The sequence below is a fragment of the Apodemus sylvaticus genome, chromosome 9 (assembly GCF_947179515.1).
Source record: "Apodemus sylvaticus chromosome 9, mApoSyl1.1, whole genome shotgun sequence".
Lineage (NCBI taxonomy): Eukaryota > Metazoa > Chordata > Mammalia > Rodentia > Muridae > Apodemus > Apodemus sylvaticus.
The window spans coordinates 107,015,853-107,031,462 of record NC_067480.1 but is presented as its reverse complement, the minus strand read 5'-3'; the positions used below and the strand labels follow the sequence as shown (position 1 = coordinate 107,031,462).

The 15,610-nt window shown below is 50.9% G+C and overlaps 1 protein-coding gene across 10 annotated transcripts in view; it reads right to left on the bottom strand.

Moving 5' to 3' along the window:
- Inpp4a (inositol polyphosphate-4-phosphatase type I A) overlaps positions 1–15,610 on the bottom strand; it is a 114,492-nt gene that overhangs the window by 5,489 nt on the left and 93,393 nt on the right. For 7 of the 10 annotated variants that reach the window (XM_052193010.1, XM_052193014.1, XM_052193009.1 and 4 more), the window contains 7 exons: positions 15,486–15,609; positions 14,588–14,714; positions 14,173–14,313; positions 11,840–11,937; positions 7,956–8,068; positions 5,354–5,508; positions 240–798 (listed from right to left, as the gene is read on the bottom strand). In XM_052193010.1, coding sequence (XP_052048970.1) covers positions 618–798; positions 5,354–5,508; positions 7,956–8,068; positions 11,840–11,937; positions 14,173–14,313; positions 14,588–14,714; positions 15,486–15,609 — 939 coding nt within the window. In that variant the 3' untranslated portion in view covers positions 240–617. Of the gene's footprint in view, positions 1–239; positions 799–5,353; positions 5,509–7,955; positions 8,069–11,839; positions 11,938–14,172; positions 14,314–14,587; positions 14,715–15,485; position 15,610 lie in introns of those variants that run through there. The other 3 variants (XM_052193012.1, XM_052193018.1, XM_052193019.1) reach the window with 1 other exon arrangement.

The following is a 15,610-nucleotide window of genomic DNA, read 5'->3' as shown; positions in this document are numbered from 1 at the left end:
GCTGGACTCGGTGGCGTGTGCGCTTGGACCACAGCTGTGTTGTGACCAGGTGGGGAGAATTGGAGCAGACAGAGTGACTCTGAAAACTATTTGCTATCACACTCCCAGGGCTACGCTTTGAAAGCTAAGTAGGAAGTACAGTCCCATTACACGGGGCGTCTAGATAAACCGGATGATAATCATCTTTTTCTCATCAAAAGGCAAGGAAGGTTAGCGATAGATACACTTAAGGAATAGTATCAAATATACAAATTCTTTTCAGACATCATCCCTTTCTCTTGAAACAGGGCACACAAGATGTACAGGTAATAAATAGTTTTACATCAGAAGATATTTGGTACAAGTAATCCCAGGCCAGCTAAATATTGCAGTCACAGGCACCAGAAGAACATGTTACAAGCACTGAAGACGCTACACAATCGAAAAGAACAAGTCCTCTTGATGAAAGAACTTGGCAGGTATATACAGTTCAGAAGAACAGAACGTCAAACTGTAAGGCATGAGATATTCTCGGCAGACCTCGCTTTGACACCTTCCTTCTGCCCAGTTTGGCACACGGTGGCTGGACATATTCGGGCACTTTTGTCTGCCTCGTGACTAATTTTTCATAATGATTTCTATTTGCAACGCAATTTGGTCACCAGGTACGCTATGCTCAGGAAGAGCCACACAATCAGTAGATTGGGGCTCAGAGCTAATAAAGGGATAGAACAAAGAAGGCTGGGGTCTAGCCTTAAGTCTCGGATGGGCACCAGACCGCTCAAGTTCTTCTGGGTAACCACCTCCCGTGTTCCAATGCTGTGAAAAGGAAAAAGTTGGGAGAAAGGAAAAAAAAGGGGGGAAAGGAAAGAAAGAAAAAGAAAGAAAGAAAGAAAGAAAGAAAGAAAGAAAGAAAGAAAGAAAGAAAGAAAGAAAGAAAGAAAGAAAGAAAGAAAGAAGGAAGGAAGGAAGGAAGGAAGGAAGGAAGGAAGGAAGGAAGGAAGGAAAGAAAGAAAGAAAGAAAGAAAGAAAGAAAGAAAGAAAGAAAGAAAGAAAGAAAGAAAGAAAGAAAGAAAAAGACACATGCGATGGGTTTTACCCAAAAGTATGGGGAGAAAGATGAACCAAAAGATAAAATTAAAAAAAAAATGGAATGAGGCACAACAGAAAGAAAAAGGAGATGCAGAGAAGTGTGGACAGAAGACCGAACAGAACCAGCACAGTCACAGGAGAGGAGGAGAGAAGAGAAGTGCAGATAAGAAAAGAATCCTGCATCCACCAAGGGAAACACACACAGGCTGAAGGATGGTTGTCCATGTTCACCCTCTCTCAGCTGGCCAAGCGCAGCTCCAGCCGCCAGCCGCCAGCCACCTGCCCACCCTCCCGCCCGAGCCACCCGCATGCTGCCGGTGAGCAGTTCTGAGAAGCAAGCTGAACATGAAGAACCATGGTGTTTGACCTTCTCACAGACGCCTGGGTGGTGTGGGGACAAACAAGTCATCGACCTGAGTGTCAATCCAGGGCCGGGTCTTCCCACACCTGCCTCAGGTCTCAGAGTGTCAGAGGGGAGCCACAATCTTTTCCCCCACTTTGAAATGGATTGTTCTGGAGGATGATCCTTCAAAATGGAGTCAGCCAGATTTACAATGGAAATTTGGGATTTTTCCTTCTTTTAGTGCTGGAGAAACAATGTCCTGGGGCTGACTAGCTCCATGGTAAACTGTACTAATTGGCACTAGGTCTTGGGCTCAAGCCCCAGTACCAAAAAAGGGAAAGAGGTTTCGAGGCTGGATGATATCTGGAACCACATGACTGAGGAGTGACATCCCTACCTCACAAGCATCAACCCTGACTCTGACCCAGGGACAGGCCAGGCCGGCACTCTGAGAGAACAGTGTGCCCTGAGCAGGCAGGGGCTCAAGACACCTTGCGCAGCTGCGAAAGCTAGGGGACACTGCAAGCTGGCAAGCACTGACTGGTGAGCACAGTGTCTGCCGGGGCTGCTTGGCGGGCCACTGGGGCTGCCCAGGAGGGCCTATTGTTTGAGAATTTCACTTCCTAACATGGGACAGAATACCACCCCTATCTGTGCCATTCTGATCAGCCTCAGCCAGGTGATCGCTGGACTCAGCCCACATGCATTACAAGGACTGAGTAGCTAAAATGACACCTAACTTCACGTTCATATACACTGGGGGCTTGAAATGGGCCCTGGTACAGAATTCATGTTGCACATGTGGGCAGCCACTGCAGAGCAATTATTCTTGTTAGTACTACTATGCTGCAGGGTGTGCGTGCGTGCGTGCGTGTGCGTGCATAAGCAGCACGTGTTTCAACAGTGTCAGCTACGCTCCCGCTTCAGGTTTACGATCACATCTGATAAGGCACAAGTGACACAGCAAGATGTACTCCTCCACCCAGGCCACTGCAGGGACTCACTGCCACCTTCATGGCTCTGTGGGCTGCAGGGCTGGTCACCACTGTGGCCACAGTGCTTACAGGTGACTAACAGACCTTGTCTCACCATGTGGGTAATCCAGACAGTGTCACCTGAAAACAAAGGCACTTCTGGGTCAGCAGGGGCAGTGTTGAGCACTGCTCCTATGCTAAGAACAGTGGGGCAGGCAGAGGCTTTGTCTTGTATAAAGCCTGAAAATAAGTATTAAACTTAAGTGTGCCCACTGTAGAGATTCTAGAGTCCAGAAACTTCTGTGGTTATAGGCAGGGAATGGGTTAAATGAGACAGAGAAGAGAGAACAGGAAATATGCTCATTTCCTAGGAGGCTCATTCCTTCCTCACAATCTTGGGGTCCTTATTTTGTAAAGAGCACAGAAAGCAGCCCTAGTTGACAGCTTCTGAGCAACAGTGCCAACAATCAGATGCCCCAGGACACCAAGCAGGCACAACTCACTAGCGGGGTTCAAGTCCCTAGGGATGCACAAAGCTGTAACTAGAGGATGCTATGGCAGATGTGATGTTGTTGCTCTGAAGGTCTCCTCTACCAAAGGGTCATGTGTTGAAGGCTTGGGCCCAGTGTGAGCTCTGCTCAAAGAGAGCAAAGGTGCTTACTTCTGTGAAGCAGCTCTGCCTTCATCAATAAACTAATATAATAGATTTAGAGATGGTAACTTTGGAAGATGGGGACTGGTTAGAGGGTGCAGATCACTAGAGTGGGTATCTTTAAAAGCTTTTAAATTACATTTATTTGTTGCATATACATGTGCCACCGTGGGGGGAGGAGTTGCGTGACTAGCAAGAGCTGGTTCTCTCCTTCTACCATGTGTGTCCTGGTGACTGAACCCAGGTCATCATGCTTGGTGGCAAGCCCCTTTACCCACTGAGTCATCTCAATGTCCCTTAGATTTGTTTTGACAGGTTCATGCACTTATATCATAAATTTTAGTCATTTCCACCCCAAGTCTTTCCCTCTTCCTGTAGGAATGCTTCTCCACAAAGACCCCACCTCCTTTCATGCCTTCCTTCTGTAAGTGGCCCGCTGGGTTTAGTCAGTTTCTTGCCAGAGTTACTGGGTAAGGACGGGAGGTTATTTTCTGGAGTGAGGGCAAAGGCCTCTTAAAAGGTGTCTTTAAAAGTGGGTCTAGTCCCAGGCCTGCATTGCTTCCTGGGTCCTGCTCTGTGAGCAGCTGCACTCGGCCATGCCCTTCCACTAGGAGTCTACCTCACCACAGTCAAGAAACGAAGCAGCTGAAACTCGCCGAAACTGCAAGCAGACTCCTCTTCCCCTCCACTCCAGTCTCAGGTATTCTGTCACTGCAGCGGGTAACTGAGCCACACACAAATATGCACCGAAGAAGCGGGGTATTGTGACTCTTGGATCATCAGACTCAGGAGGAATTCAGAAAGTCTTGGTACTGAAGCAACCTAATTGAGCCTTCAAATGCTAGCAACAGAGTCTAAAGGGCCACAGGAGCAGACCAGAGGCCATCCATGTGACAGCTAGCAAAGAGCTTCCCTATATTTTATCTATATGTCCTTGTCCTGGGGATGGCTGCCAGAGCAACTCCTTTTTAAGTTGTTGCACGGGTATTAATGGCTGCTTTTAGACAATTAATGGTAAGACCTGGGAACAAAAAGCAAAACAAAAAGGTCTCAAAACTTTCAAACGTGCCCAGAATGAGGCCCAGGTAAACCCGGGACAGGATGCTGTAGCGGCCAGTGAGACTGGAGCTCACTCCTGTGTTGATGCTGTGGGCCCCAGCTAGTGCACCCCACCAAGAGGAGACAGGAACATGATGCCCTTGCTTTGATCAACAAATTAACCCACTGACTGGGCTGAATTTATTGCATTACCACTGGGAAACAGTTGGGGGACCACTGAAGAGAGTGGTCCCCAGGGTGTGCCTTTGAGGGACACTGGTCCTGGCCTTTGCTGCACCACCACAGGGACCCCTGTCTGTTGTCCCACATCCTCAGAAGTTGACATCTGTGGCTCACTAGATCAGGCTTTCTCTACACTGCACAATTAATGGGGTGCAGAATAGCTGCTACCCTCAGAGCCAGGACCACACTGGGTGTCTCAGAGACAGACAGGAATGGAATGACGCCACTTCTGCTCCTATGGCGTCCCTTTGTGCGTTGTGAGAAGGTCAAGTGCAGACATACAGAAAGGATAAGAGAATCGAGCACAGCAAGGACTCGGTGAGAGGACAGACAGTGCAGAGAGCTCAGGAGAGTGACTGTTGGAAACAGACTGTGACAGCATTGGTGACTACATCAAAGGAGACGGGAGGACTGGTTTCTTATCCTTTCTTTTGGTATGTAGGGTAGGGAGCGTCCCAGCAGTGCTTGAAACAAGGCATCCATCAACAGAGGACAATTTGAATTCTGGGTTTCATTCTGCAAACACATCTGCTGCCTCAGAATCAGGACGTTATTAGGGGAAGGTGGCCAGGGCACACAGACAGCTATCACCATAAAACATTCACTGGACATTTTGCTGGTGAGAGCAAGCTCTGTCCACTACTAGAAAGGCAGCAGAGCAAACCTGTGCAACCTGCAGACACAGTTCCTTCCCTGGAGTCTGCAAGTATGCAGTGCATACAAATGGACGATGTAAAAGCAGCTGCCTGCTGAGAAGGCTGAGCTCTAAGCCCAGCCACAGCCAGGGGCTCCTGTCACTGTCCAACGGCCGGACCCAAGCCAGCCCATCACTCTACTGGGCCAGTTCAGTTCTGCTCAGAGTGCTGGCTTGTCTCCCAGCCTTCTAAGAGAATACTGCCTGAGTTTGACAGACCATTAGTGTGAGTAGTGGTCAAACTCAAGTGTGCTGGAAGTCTGGGCCCATCTGCAGTTTACACAGCAAAGGGAGAGCAAGTGGCTGGGCAGAGGCAGCCTGGCAGCAGCCGCACTCACCTGCGCATGCACTCCAGGGCTTGTGTGAAGACCTGCGGGGCCATGCCGTGCTCGTGCTGCAGGATCAGACACTGTTCCAGAGTCACCGACATGGCGGTGCGGTCCTTGGCACTCTTGCAGCTGGTGAATCGGACCCCATTAAGGCGGCGACAGACCTGCAGCAGGAAACAGGCTCTTAGGAGAGGGAAAACCAGCAGAAGGGCAGCACCTTCAAGGGCTTGCCACAGGCCTGGCAGGAACATAAACAATAAAGCCATTCCAAGCCTATTCCCAGGCAGGACGGCCTGACTCTCCAGCTCTGTGCTGCTGAGACGAAATCGGAACCTAAGTTTGCTCCACCTGAGTTTCACCTGCCCTACCCCACCGCCATTCCTCAGAGCCTGCCACATGTGTGTTTTCCCGAGGGAAATTCCTTCTAGAGACCTTTGGGCATCACTGTTTTGCACTGACAGCTATCTCTTCTAAGCCATGCTGACCTTCTTGCCACAAGGACAGGATAATCCAGCCAGGGAAAGCTACTGTCACTCACAGAGTCCCGTTATCCCTGGACACACTAGTATAACTCCTTTCCTATCGCAACAGCACTGGGGCAAGCCATTTCATTTATAGATATGCTCCTAGATTCCTGTCTCCTAGACACAGCAGTCCCAGCCCAGGTCTGCAGCTAGCTGTGGAGCTCTGCTTAGGTCTCCCACCTATGAAATGAGAAGCTAGACCTGACAGGGCTTTGCAGCTGACTAACTGGGACTCTGTTCGTGTACAGAAAGGAAGACGCTTGAGACGAGAACAGCTTTGAGGGACATGGCATCTAAGTGCCCCGGCTTTGCTCCCTGTACTCACTGTCACCCACAGGTGATCATACAGGTATGGTGGATATGAAATGGGAGATACAAAGGTCCTGGGAACTCTACACCCCTGAATCTATGCTTCTGTGACTGGGGCACTACTAGAAACAGAGATGACAGGATTGGAAGGCCCGTTTACTGACTGGACAGGAAAGGTCAGGTGCCCCCACATGTAACTGATGATCGTCCTGTGGAGTGCAGTTGAGAGAGAACCACAGTCTCGAAACAGTGGCACGCATGGGTGTGTGTGTCTGCAGAGCCACCAGTCACATCACTGTGGTAGTCTAAGAATAGATCCAGAGGGAAGGCACCAGTCCACAGCATCTGTCTGTCATCTCTAGACTGTGCTGCATAGAAAAGGCTGGCTCTCAGAAGTTCCCAAAGGCACCTCTGAAAGGGGCTATCACTTCCTAGCAGTTCCCTCAGACTAACATTAAGGGGCACCCCCTGCTCTGTTGCAAAGATCCAAGAGAAGGTATGTTCTCTTTCTGTGTCCCCGTCCCATTTGATGGACCTAGCCTGAACTAGACCCCAAACTAAGAGAAACGGGAAAATGCAGTCTGTGACTCTGCTAAGGCTTTTGTCACTTAGTGTTTCAAAGCAGACTTCAATATAATTACAAGCTCAAAGGGCGGCCTAGCCAGGCGAACCAGAGCCTCAGCAGAGCCATCCCACATCTCCCATTGGATAAGCTCTTACAGCTGACCTGCTGCAGAAGATGAAGAGACAAATGCAGAGGAGAAGGTCTGTTCTCCAAAGCTTCATTCCACAAGCAGCTCAGCAGCCACAGCCATTAGCAACTCAAATGTAAAGCTCATCCAAGACAAAAGGCCACCCCAAAGACACCCTAAATCAGGGCCTAACAACAACTGGGAATGGTCTAGTGAGCACCAGACCAGGCAGGGACTATTTGCTGCCATGGAAGTCAGAGCTGGACAAACCTGTCAGACGGTGGCATCTCCCACCAGTGTGAGCGGGTAGAGCACATCTGCCTGTGCTCCTTCAGACCCAGGCAGGGAGGCGAATGTCAGAGGGAGCGCCTCGTATTCCTGAATCCCAGAACCGGTCAGGACATGCTGCCAAGGGCATGAGGGGCACGCGAAGGACTGACTAGGAAATTATTCAGCTACCTTGGCTCTTAGTGGAGCCTTGGGGTTCCCTGACTAAAGTTCTGAGAAAATACTAGCAGTGCAGGTGCTTGGGCAATGAGGAAGTCTGAATGGCAATGCAGAGTAGGAATTCTCTGAGGAGCTATGAGAGGGAGCTCTCAAGGCCAGGCACCAAAATCCCAGCTGGGCTCAAACGGCTATACAGGCTTCTTAAGAGACAAAACAGCAGCCTGGCGGGTAAATAAATGCCCCAGGAACAGATTCCATGTGTACTGCGGGAATCTAGGAAACCCTTTCAGAATGAACTGGGTGACGGTGCTCAAGGTCCTCTAATACCACTGACCCCATGCCATGATGTGCTATGCAGTGACCTTTCCTGTGCAGTGGCCTTTCCTATGCAGTAGCTTTTCCTGTGCAGTGGCCTTTCCTGTGCAGTGACCTTTCCTGTGTAGTGACCTTCCCTTGTGTCTACCATCAGGTGTTGGAGGAAACTGGGCAATGGTGTCCAGCATCCTCCCACACTGCTAAACCTATGCAGTGATGACCTTTCCTCGTGCCCTTGTGGGAGGACTCTGTACTCCCCTCCGTGATGTCACTACAGTGGCTCTTGGTAGGTACAGCGTAACTCTTCTGCACTCTGAGGAGTACCTCGGCAGCTTGCCAGAGGATGTCCACATTCTTGTTCTTGCGTGCATGGACGTTCTGTCCTAGAAACCTCAGCAGCTCTGGAAGGCAGGTCTGACTCCGAGATCGAGGAAGACCTGGAAGAGAGGAGGGAAGAAGGACCACTCAAAAGTACTGGTACTGAGGAAGTACTCTTGCTTCACAGCAGGTAGCAGGGGGGAGGGAGGGAAGTGTTTGCAGATTTGGACATGGTCAGGCTAAGCCCTGAATTCCCTTTCCTGCTCTTAGTGCCACTGTCACTAAGATAAAGTCTCTATCACAGGCTAGAGACTTTATCTTTTGTTGGTTTTCCCAAGAGGCTGAAGAATGCCAAAGGACTACAACTCCTCAAGCCTCTTGCCCCTTCAGGAGCAGTGAGTAATCTGTGAGGGCAAACTGTGTGGTCTCTAGACAGACATCAGGATGTAGATGCTTGGAGCAATGGTCTTGCTTGACCAGTAAGCAGATGGAAACCTTGGAAGATTCTGCAGGGCAGCCTCCTACAACGGGCCTCAACCCACACTTGAAGGAAGAATTTCTGAATGGCCTCGGGATGTCTAACCCCACTAATCCTTTTCCACTGCAGAAGTGGCCAGGCCCTTGCAAGACCCTCTTAGTCTCTAGGTCATCTTGCTTCACCTAAGAAACTTGGGACAAAAGCCAGAGACACAGGAAGCACTTGTGAAGGTTGTGGGGTTTTTCATGCACATTAAAGAGAGGCTCCAGGCCCTGTCTGCTGAAACACAAGTCCCCAAGACAAGGGCAGCCTTCCTTCGGTGATGCAGGATCCATGTGAGTTACTCCTGAGCCTGCTAAGCAACCATGCTTGGAAGACCATGAAGCAGAAGCACAGAGGAAGAAGCCTCTAGCCTATGAGGCCTGCAGAGTGTGATGACGCTATGAGAAGGGGAGCCTCACCTTGGTCAGGGCACTCACCATCCAGAGGAGACAAAATGGTCTCCCAACTTCGTGTCAGCTGTAGCCTCTCCCTGCCTACCTGCCCACTGATGGGGCATGTGGTCATGGGTGGAGTCGGGTGGTGGGAGACAAGGGTTCTGGGAACCATAGTTCACTGACTCTTTCCTGAGGCTCACAGACACATGGCCTGCCTCTCCCTGGCTTCCTGGCCTCTGTGTCTATAGGCCTTCTCATTCCCTGGACTTTACCCTCAATCTATCTGCTTCTGTGCCTCCTGGGGGTAAGGCAGGGGTACTGGTAATACCAGAAACTGCCCACCTTCCAAAATGCTGGTCACAGGCCTCCCCTTGGTAACATTCATTACTCCCATCCTACCCACCGTCGAGTTCATGTTGGTTCTCTGGCTGATGGTCCAGTTCCCTGCAAGACCACAGCCTGTCTCTCCCCTCATAGCAGTAAAACTAAGATGCCACTGGATTGGCGTGGCTGCCCAGGAGTCACACCGTACACACCTCAATGTTTTCCTCCCTTGGCACAGGGCAAGGACTTATGGGCACTGAGGAAGAACTGGGGGACACCGATGACCTGCAGTTTAGTGTGGGCTCAGACTAGAGGCCAAAGATGCTCTTGGAACATTATGTGTGCTGGCAAGTTTCACTTCAAACCAGCTAGAGTTGTTTTGGAAGAGCAAGTCTGCAGTAGATTTTCTTGTTGATAACTGATGCTGACATGAAAGGCCCACCCTGTTAGTATTCTGTCTAAGCTCCACCCCACACTTACCTGGCAACAGCCAGGTATGCCCCGCCCCATAGACCTGGCCCACTATAAAAGGGGCTACTTGCCCCTCCCCTCTCTCTCTCATCGCTCTCTGATCGCCTCTCTCTCATCTCTTTTGCCTCTTGGCACTCTCACCTCTCTGGCCCTCTTGGGCTCTCTTCCCCTCCCCCCTATCTCCATGTGGTCATGACTGGCCTCCACTTCTCTCTCTCTCTCTCTCTCTCTCTCTCTCTCTCTCTCTCTCTCTCTCTCTCTTTCTCTCTCTCTCTGCCTCTCTAACTCCCATCCTCTGGCCTGAATAAACTATTCTATACCATGTCTGTGTGCATGAGGTCCCTCAGGGGGAAGAGGTGCCTGGGCATGGGCCCACCTAGGTACCCCCTTCCCCCACACCGCCGTGCCACACTCCCTAAACCCCCCTTCTCTCTTTTTATACCCCCTTCGCACCCTGTTGTGTGATGTCACCCCTGGCTGCTGGTCCTGAACTCTCTAAGAAAGCAGGCTGAGAGAGTCATGGGGGGACAAGCCAGTAAGTGACACCCCTCCATGACCTCATGGGGGGACAAGCCAATAAGCCACACCCCTCCATGACCTCATAGGGAGACAAGCCAGTAAGCCACACCCCTCCATGACCTCATGGGGGGACAAGTCAGTAAGCCACACCCCTCCATGACCTCATGGGGGGGGACAAGTCAGTAAGCCACACCCCTCCATGACCTCCCCATCACTTCTTACCTCCAGCTTCCTGCCTTGAGTTCCTACCCTGACTTCTTTTGATGATAGACTGTGATATGGAGTGTAACCCGAATAAACCCTTTCTCTTCCCAAGTTGTTTTTGGTCATGTGTTGTGTCATAGCAATAGAAGCTGTCCTAACTAGGACATTACAAAAGTGTCAATATGCTTTAAGTTCTCAAAGTGTTGGCTTTGGTGGACCTGGTGTTCAGTGAGAACCTTGCAGTATGCCTCTGCCCTGGACCATGCCCTATCATCAGCAGGTGAGACTCAGCCTTTCTGGGGCTGCCAGTGGCCTGTGTACCCCCTCTTCCAGTCTAACCAGCATACCAAAGAGGGCAAGCAGAGGCAGCCTTTTCCCAAATAAGCACTGCCAAATAGATGCCAGTGCCTTCTCCTGGGTCCTTCTTGACTGTATATACACATAGGGTCCACAGCCAGGCAACCCTTCCGTTCCCTGGACACACATACCACTACTGCTGTCTCACAATTCAGTGAACAGGAACCATGCGGACGAGCATTTAGCCTAGTACTCCTCATCAGTGATTCCTGAGTGTTCTCTGCACTGTTTCATCATAGGCTCTCAACTCCAGTCCATCTCACCTTTAGGAGACTGCAAGACAGCCTGCTTCTCTCCCCAATCCATATACTGTTCCTCTTCAGAGCCATCCCACATAAGAGAAAAATCTCCAGTCAGGGCAGATCTACGCTCTATGTGAAACCCCAAGAGGCAGTTCTGTCTCATGAGCTAAACACAGCAGAAGCTTGGGAGTTCTCTGGGATGAATTCAGAAAACCTAAGCAGCTAAAAGCTCTGCTGAGCTGCTCTGGGGTTCTCCCCAAGTGCTGTGGCTGCCAGAACCCTCTCAGACAGTGTCCTCATGTCAAGGACAGAGAACCATATGTCAGCACAATGTGGAATTCCACTGCCTCTGGGGGACTGTGGCAGGGTCATTGTGCCCATGGATATTCAGGAGGAAGTATCTTTTCTGCATCTTACTCTATAGGCCAGGGACAGATATACATGGACAGCTCGAACAGAACCCCTGGACTGCCTCCAAGATCTCCCCTCCCTCTTCCAGCCCCAGTGTTCCCAGCAGGTGCACACGGTCTGCCAGGGAATATGCTAGGGAGAGGCAGAGCGCAGTGTCAGGAAACATGACATCGTGTCTAGAGGAAGAGATCAACCACAGAAGAGGGGAACAGGGGTGGGGCACCATAGAGGCTTTCCTGGGTGGGGCTCAAGCCAGAAGAATGGGTCCCGAGCAAATGTGAGGGCAGAAAAGGAACCCTCTCATACATCCGTGTGTTGTTTGTATACAACACTGCAGCAGAATGAGCTGGGCGGTGCTCAGGTCAGAAAACAGAGCTGGAGCTCAGGCATCCAGAATGAAGACTGCATGGGCAGTGTGGAGCACATTCCGATGGAGGGAATACTCACAGTCCTCCGGCAAAACCTCCTTAAACTGCTCAAAGTAGGAATTTAACCGCACCAAGCTCTCCACGTTGATAACTTCTTGTAAGGATGTATCTCCAAACCTTGGGGGGAATCAGGACATCAGTGAGGAACCACGTCATTACCAGTAAGTTGAAAGCTGAAGGAAAGCTTGAGGAATGATTCTCCCAAGTAGATAACCTGCAAGCCTAAACCCCAAGTCTCTAAGTCTCTCCTTCCTTCTGTCCTGGAGCCATCCCTACAGCACTAGGGAGGAACTTCACAAGCAGGAGCCACTGAGTCTCACCACAGGGGTGCCTAAGAGTTCACTGGAGCAGGGGTTAGAAGAAGTTTCTCTCATGCATGCTCACACGTGGAAGGCATGGGCTCTGAGCACTGGTGAGAGGTGTCTACATCCTGATGGGTTCACTGATGAGTTCCCAGATAAACCTCTAGAAGGAGCTGGGGCCGAGTTGGAGGAAGTAGACACAGGGGCACATCTCTGAAGAGTCACCTTGCCTTCTGGCCCTTCTGCTCTGTCTCCCACACATCACAGGGTAAGCTGCTCTGCCCCACTGTGTGATTTCTACCCCATGACTTTCTGCCTTGTCATGAACAGTCTGAGGACCAATGAATCCAGCAGCCATGGCCTGAAACTTCCACAGTCATAAGCCAAAATCAACCTTCACTTCTTATGTTTTTTATCTTGTTAAAGACATCTTGTCACAGCAATGATAAAATGGCATAAGGCACCAGGCTCAGAGGCTGAAAGGCCCACGTGTGTCACAGGTTCTCTTAGAGTTCATGTGTCTTCCTCCCTCAAAGGCACTAGGAAAGGGGACGGCAGTAGGGGGAGCAGGGACTGTGGAAAGCTTTAGGTGCCGCTTCTAGGAAATTGGTAAGAATATTTGCAATTGGGCAAAGAAGTAAGCTCAAGAAAAATACAACCGAGGAGGGATGTCTTCCTTAAATCTTGATCAATCCCTAGAAACAGTGACCTCAGGACCTTTGTTTATGCTTTGTTTGTTCCTTGACTACTTTGTTTATGCCTTGGAACTGACCCTACTCTTTATATGTACCTAAGTGATATAAAAACAGACTGGGTAAACCTGCCTCAGCACTTGTGGGGGTCATACCATAATGGTATCTAATTGTCTCTTTTTTTCTTTAATCCTCCCTCCCAGCCTCCCTTGAGAACCGGCTGACTGACTGAGTAGGCCTGGTCAAGGGACCAAGGACATTCTGCTGGGGTCTGAAGTCACTCTGCCATGTGAACACTAAGTGTCCCCTGGCCTGGCCCGGAGCCTTCCCTCTTTCCTCATGAAGTAGGTCTAACCTGTGCCCACTCCCTGCTGTGAGAATAACCACACCAAATGCCTGAGACAAGCAGTGGATGGGGCTAAACAGTAAATATCAAAAGGAGGGAGGAAGGCCCTGCCACTGCAGTCTGAGAGCCGGGCCCTCAGCCCAGCCTGCTGCCACACCGCTCGATGAACTACCAGGATTCACCTCAAAGGCAGTACTCCCTGCTCAACACCGATGTCACCCTGCTGCCCACACGTCTCTCTTTGTCACAGGCACCTGCTCCTGGGCTTAAGGGAGGTTCCCATTCTGTGAGTTCTTCCCTCACTAGGAGCAAAGCAAACTTGCTGTCATGCTGCTGGAACAAGCAACCAAGCCAAGCCAGAACTGTCCACTCTTCAACTCCACCTAAGATGCACGCTCTCCTCCTCCCTCTTCTCCACTCGCTGCCCCGGGACTTGTCTCTGTCCTTTCCAGAAACTGCCCAACAACAGCCGGATGCAGGGAGTGCCATTCATTCTTCTGGGACACCTCCAGCTGCAGCTCCCAAGAGCCCACTCTCCACAAAATGGATTCCTCTGGCTCCTGCCTCCAGGAGGCTCTATCTTCTGGACTGGTGCCTCAGCTGGGCCGTCGCCATCTCCTCTGAACTTGATCTTCTGCACTGTCCTGAGCTCAGTAAAGGCACTGACCTACACGTCCGATCTAGGAGCCGAGGCCACAGTCTACTTATACTCCACAACACCGCATCCCCTCAGCCAGTCCCTTCTCAGAACACTACACTATGCTCCAGCAACCCAGCTCCACAGCACTGCCCTGGGGCCTAGCCACTTCAGCAAGACCTTCACCTCTCCCTTGCAGCCTTTCTACCCATGGCCAGGAGAACGACCTACCTAACATGTCATCCCGATCATGCCCTGCTCCACTAAAGGTTGTACAGTGTCTCCCCGTAACCACGGTGCATTTCTCACGTGGGGGTGGGCTCACACCCCAGCTCCATGGACACCGAAGCCCAGCTGCACAGGCCCAGCACACACCTCTCGGCCAGGGTCTGTTGCTCATTGATGCCCACGTTGAAGAGGACAGGCTGCACCCGCAGCAGCATCCCACTCTGGATCTCTCGGGGGAGGGAGTCAAACAGAGGGCCTGGCAGAGGGATCCGCACGTTGAAGCCATCCCTAGTGGAGAGAGGAAACACAAAGCACGAGTGAGGTCAGGATGGGGAGAGCAGAGGGCAGACCTGAAGCACACTTCCAGCCCTGGGAGATGATTTGGCCAGTGTGGTTCAATGCCACTCAGGCCTTTAAGGAGAAATTACAGAATCGAGATGGGTCTGGGACGGCTGTACACCATGTTCTAAAAGAGTAAAAGCAAAGTACAGAGAGGCGTGCATCCCACGAGACAGACACAGGGAAGCCCCGCTGCTGATGGAGTGTTAGGTGATGATCTTACCGGTTTCCTGTGATGACCGGCAGCATATCACTTGACGCATTCGAAGTGGCCTGAGTGACTTTAAAGGTCACATTCCTCAGGTCCATGATCCCAAGACTCATGTCCTCCAACATGGCCAACTCCTCTCCTGAAATGACACAGAGAGGGGTAATATCAAGGCCTGCCACTGTCCTCAGGACATCTGTGAACGTGGCTGAGGGCATCGATGGGAGGACGTTCTCTGAGAGGGAATCTGCATAGCAACCCTGCAGATGTAGCTGTAGAAATGGGCACCACCCTTCTCATGCTTTCTATGCACAGAACCTCGAAAGTCCATGCTAGCTCTTCAAGGATGGGAACAGAAACAGTAGACTAATATTGCTATGGCCACCTCCTTCCACAGCTGCACACCTCTTCAAGAACCCATAATCCCAAATGAACACCTTTTCTAAATGGTCCATTTTCACCTTCTTGGAAGAAATACATTTAAAAACAAAACAAAACACAAAACACAAGGTCTGGGGGGAAGCAGCCTCCACAAAGGGCAATCTGGAATCAGCTTTTAAGTCTCTAACTGACCCTGCCCCTTCCCCTGCAACTCTCCTCGGTTATAGAAATGAGCTCATACAATTATAAGTGTCTCCGATGTACAGGTGTCACTGCACCAAAGATTTTAGTGGGAGCAATTCAGAAGCCGCCCAAATCCTCGCCCACGCTCGTTAGAAAGCTGTCCAAGGTCTGTAACATCAGCACTGCAAACCTAGGGGAGTGAGAGCTGTGCAGGCCCGTCACCTGGCTCTCCTACACTTCCTGGGAGTGTTTGACCTTGTTTGACATCTGGAAGGAAAGGCCAGTAGAGGCTCAGATGGAGCCACCCTGTGTCCCTGGGTCAGGGGTCACCTCCAAGTTGGGGTCTCACCATAGGTGCTCAACAGGCTCTCAAACTGGGCCAGAAGCCCGATGGTATAGAGCTGCCGCAGGAAGCCACCGTCGTGCAGGCAGTTCCTCAGCTTGATGATAAAGCCGCAGATGAGGGCTGTCAGC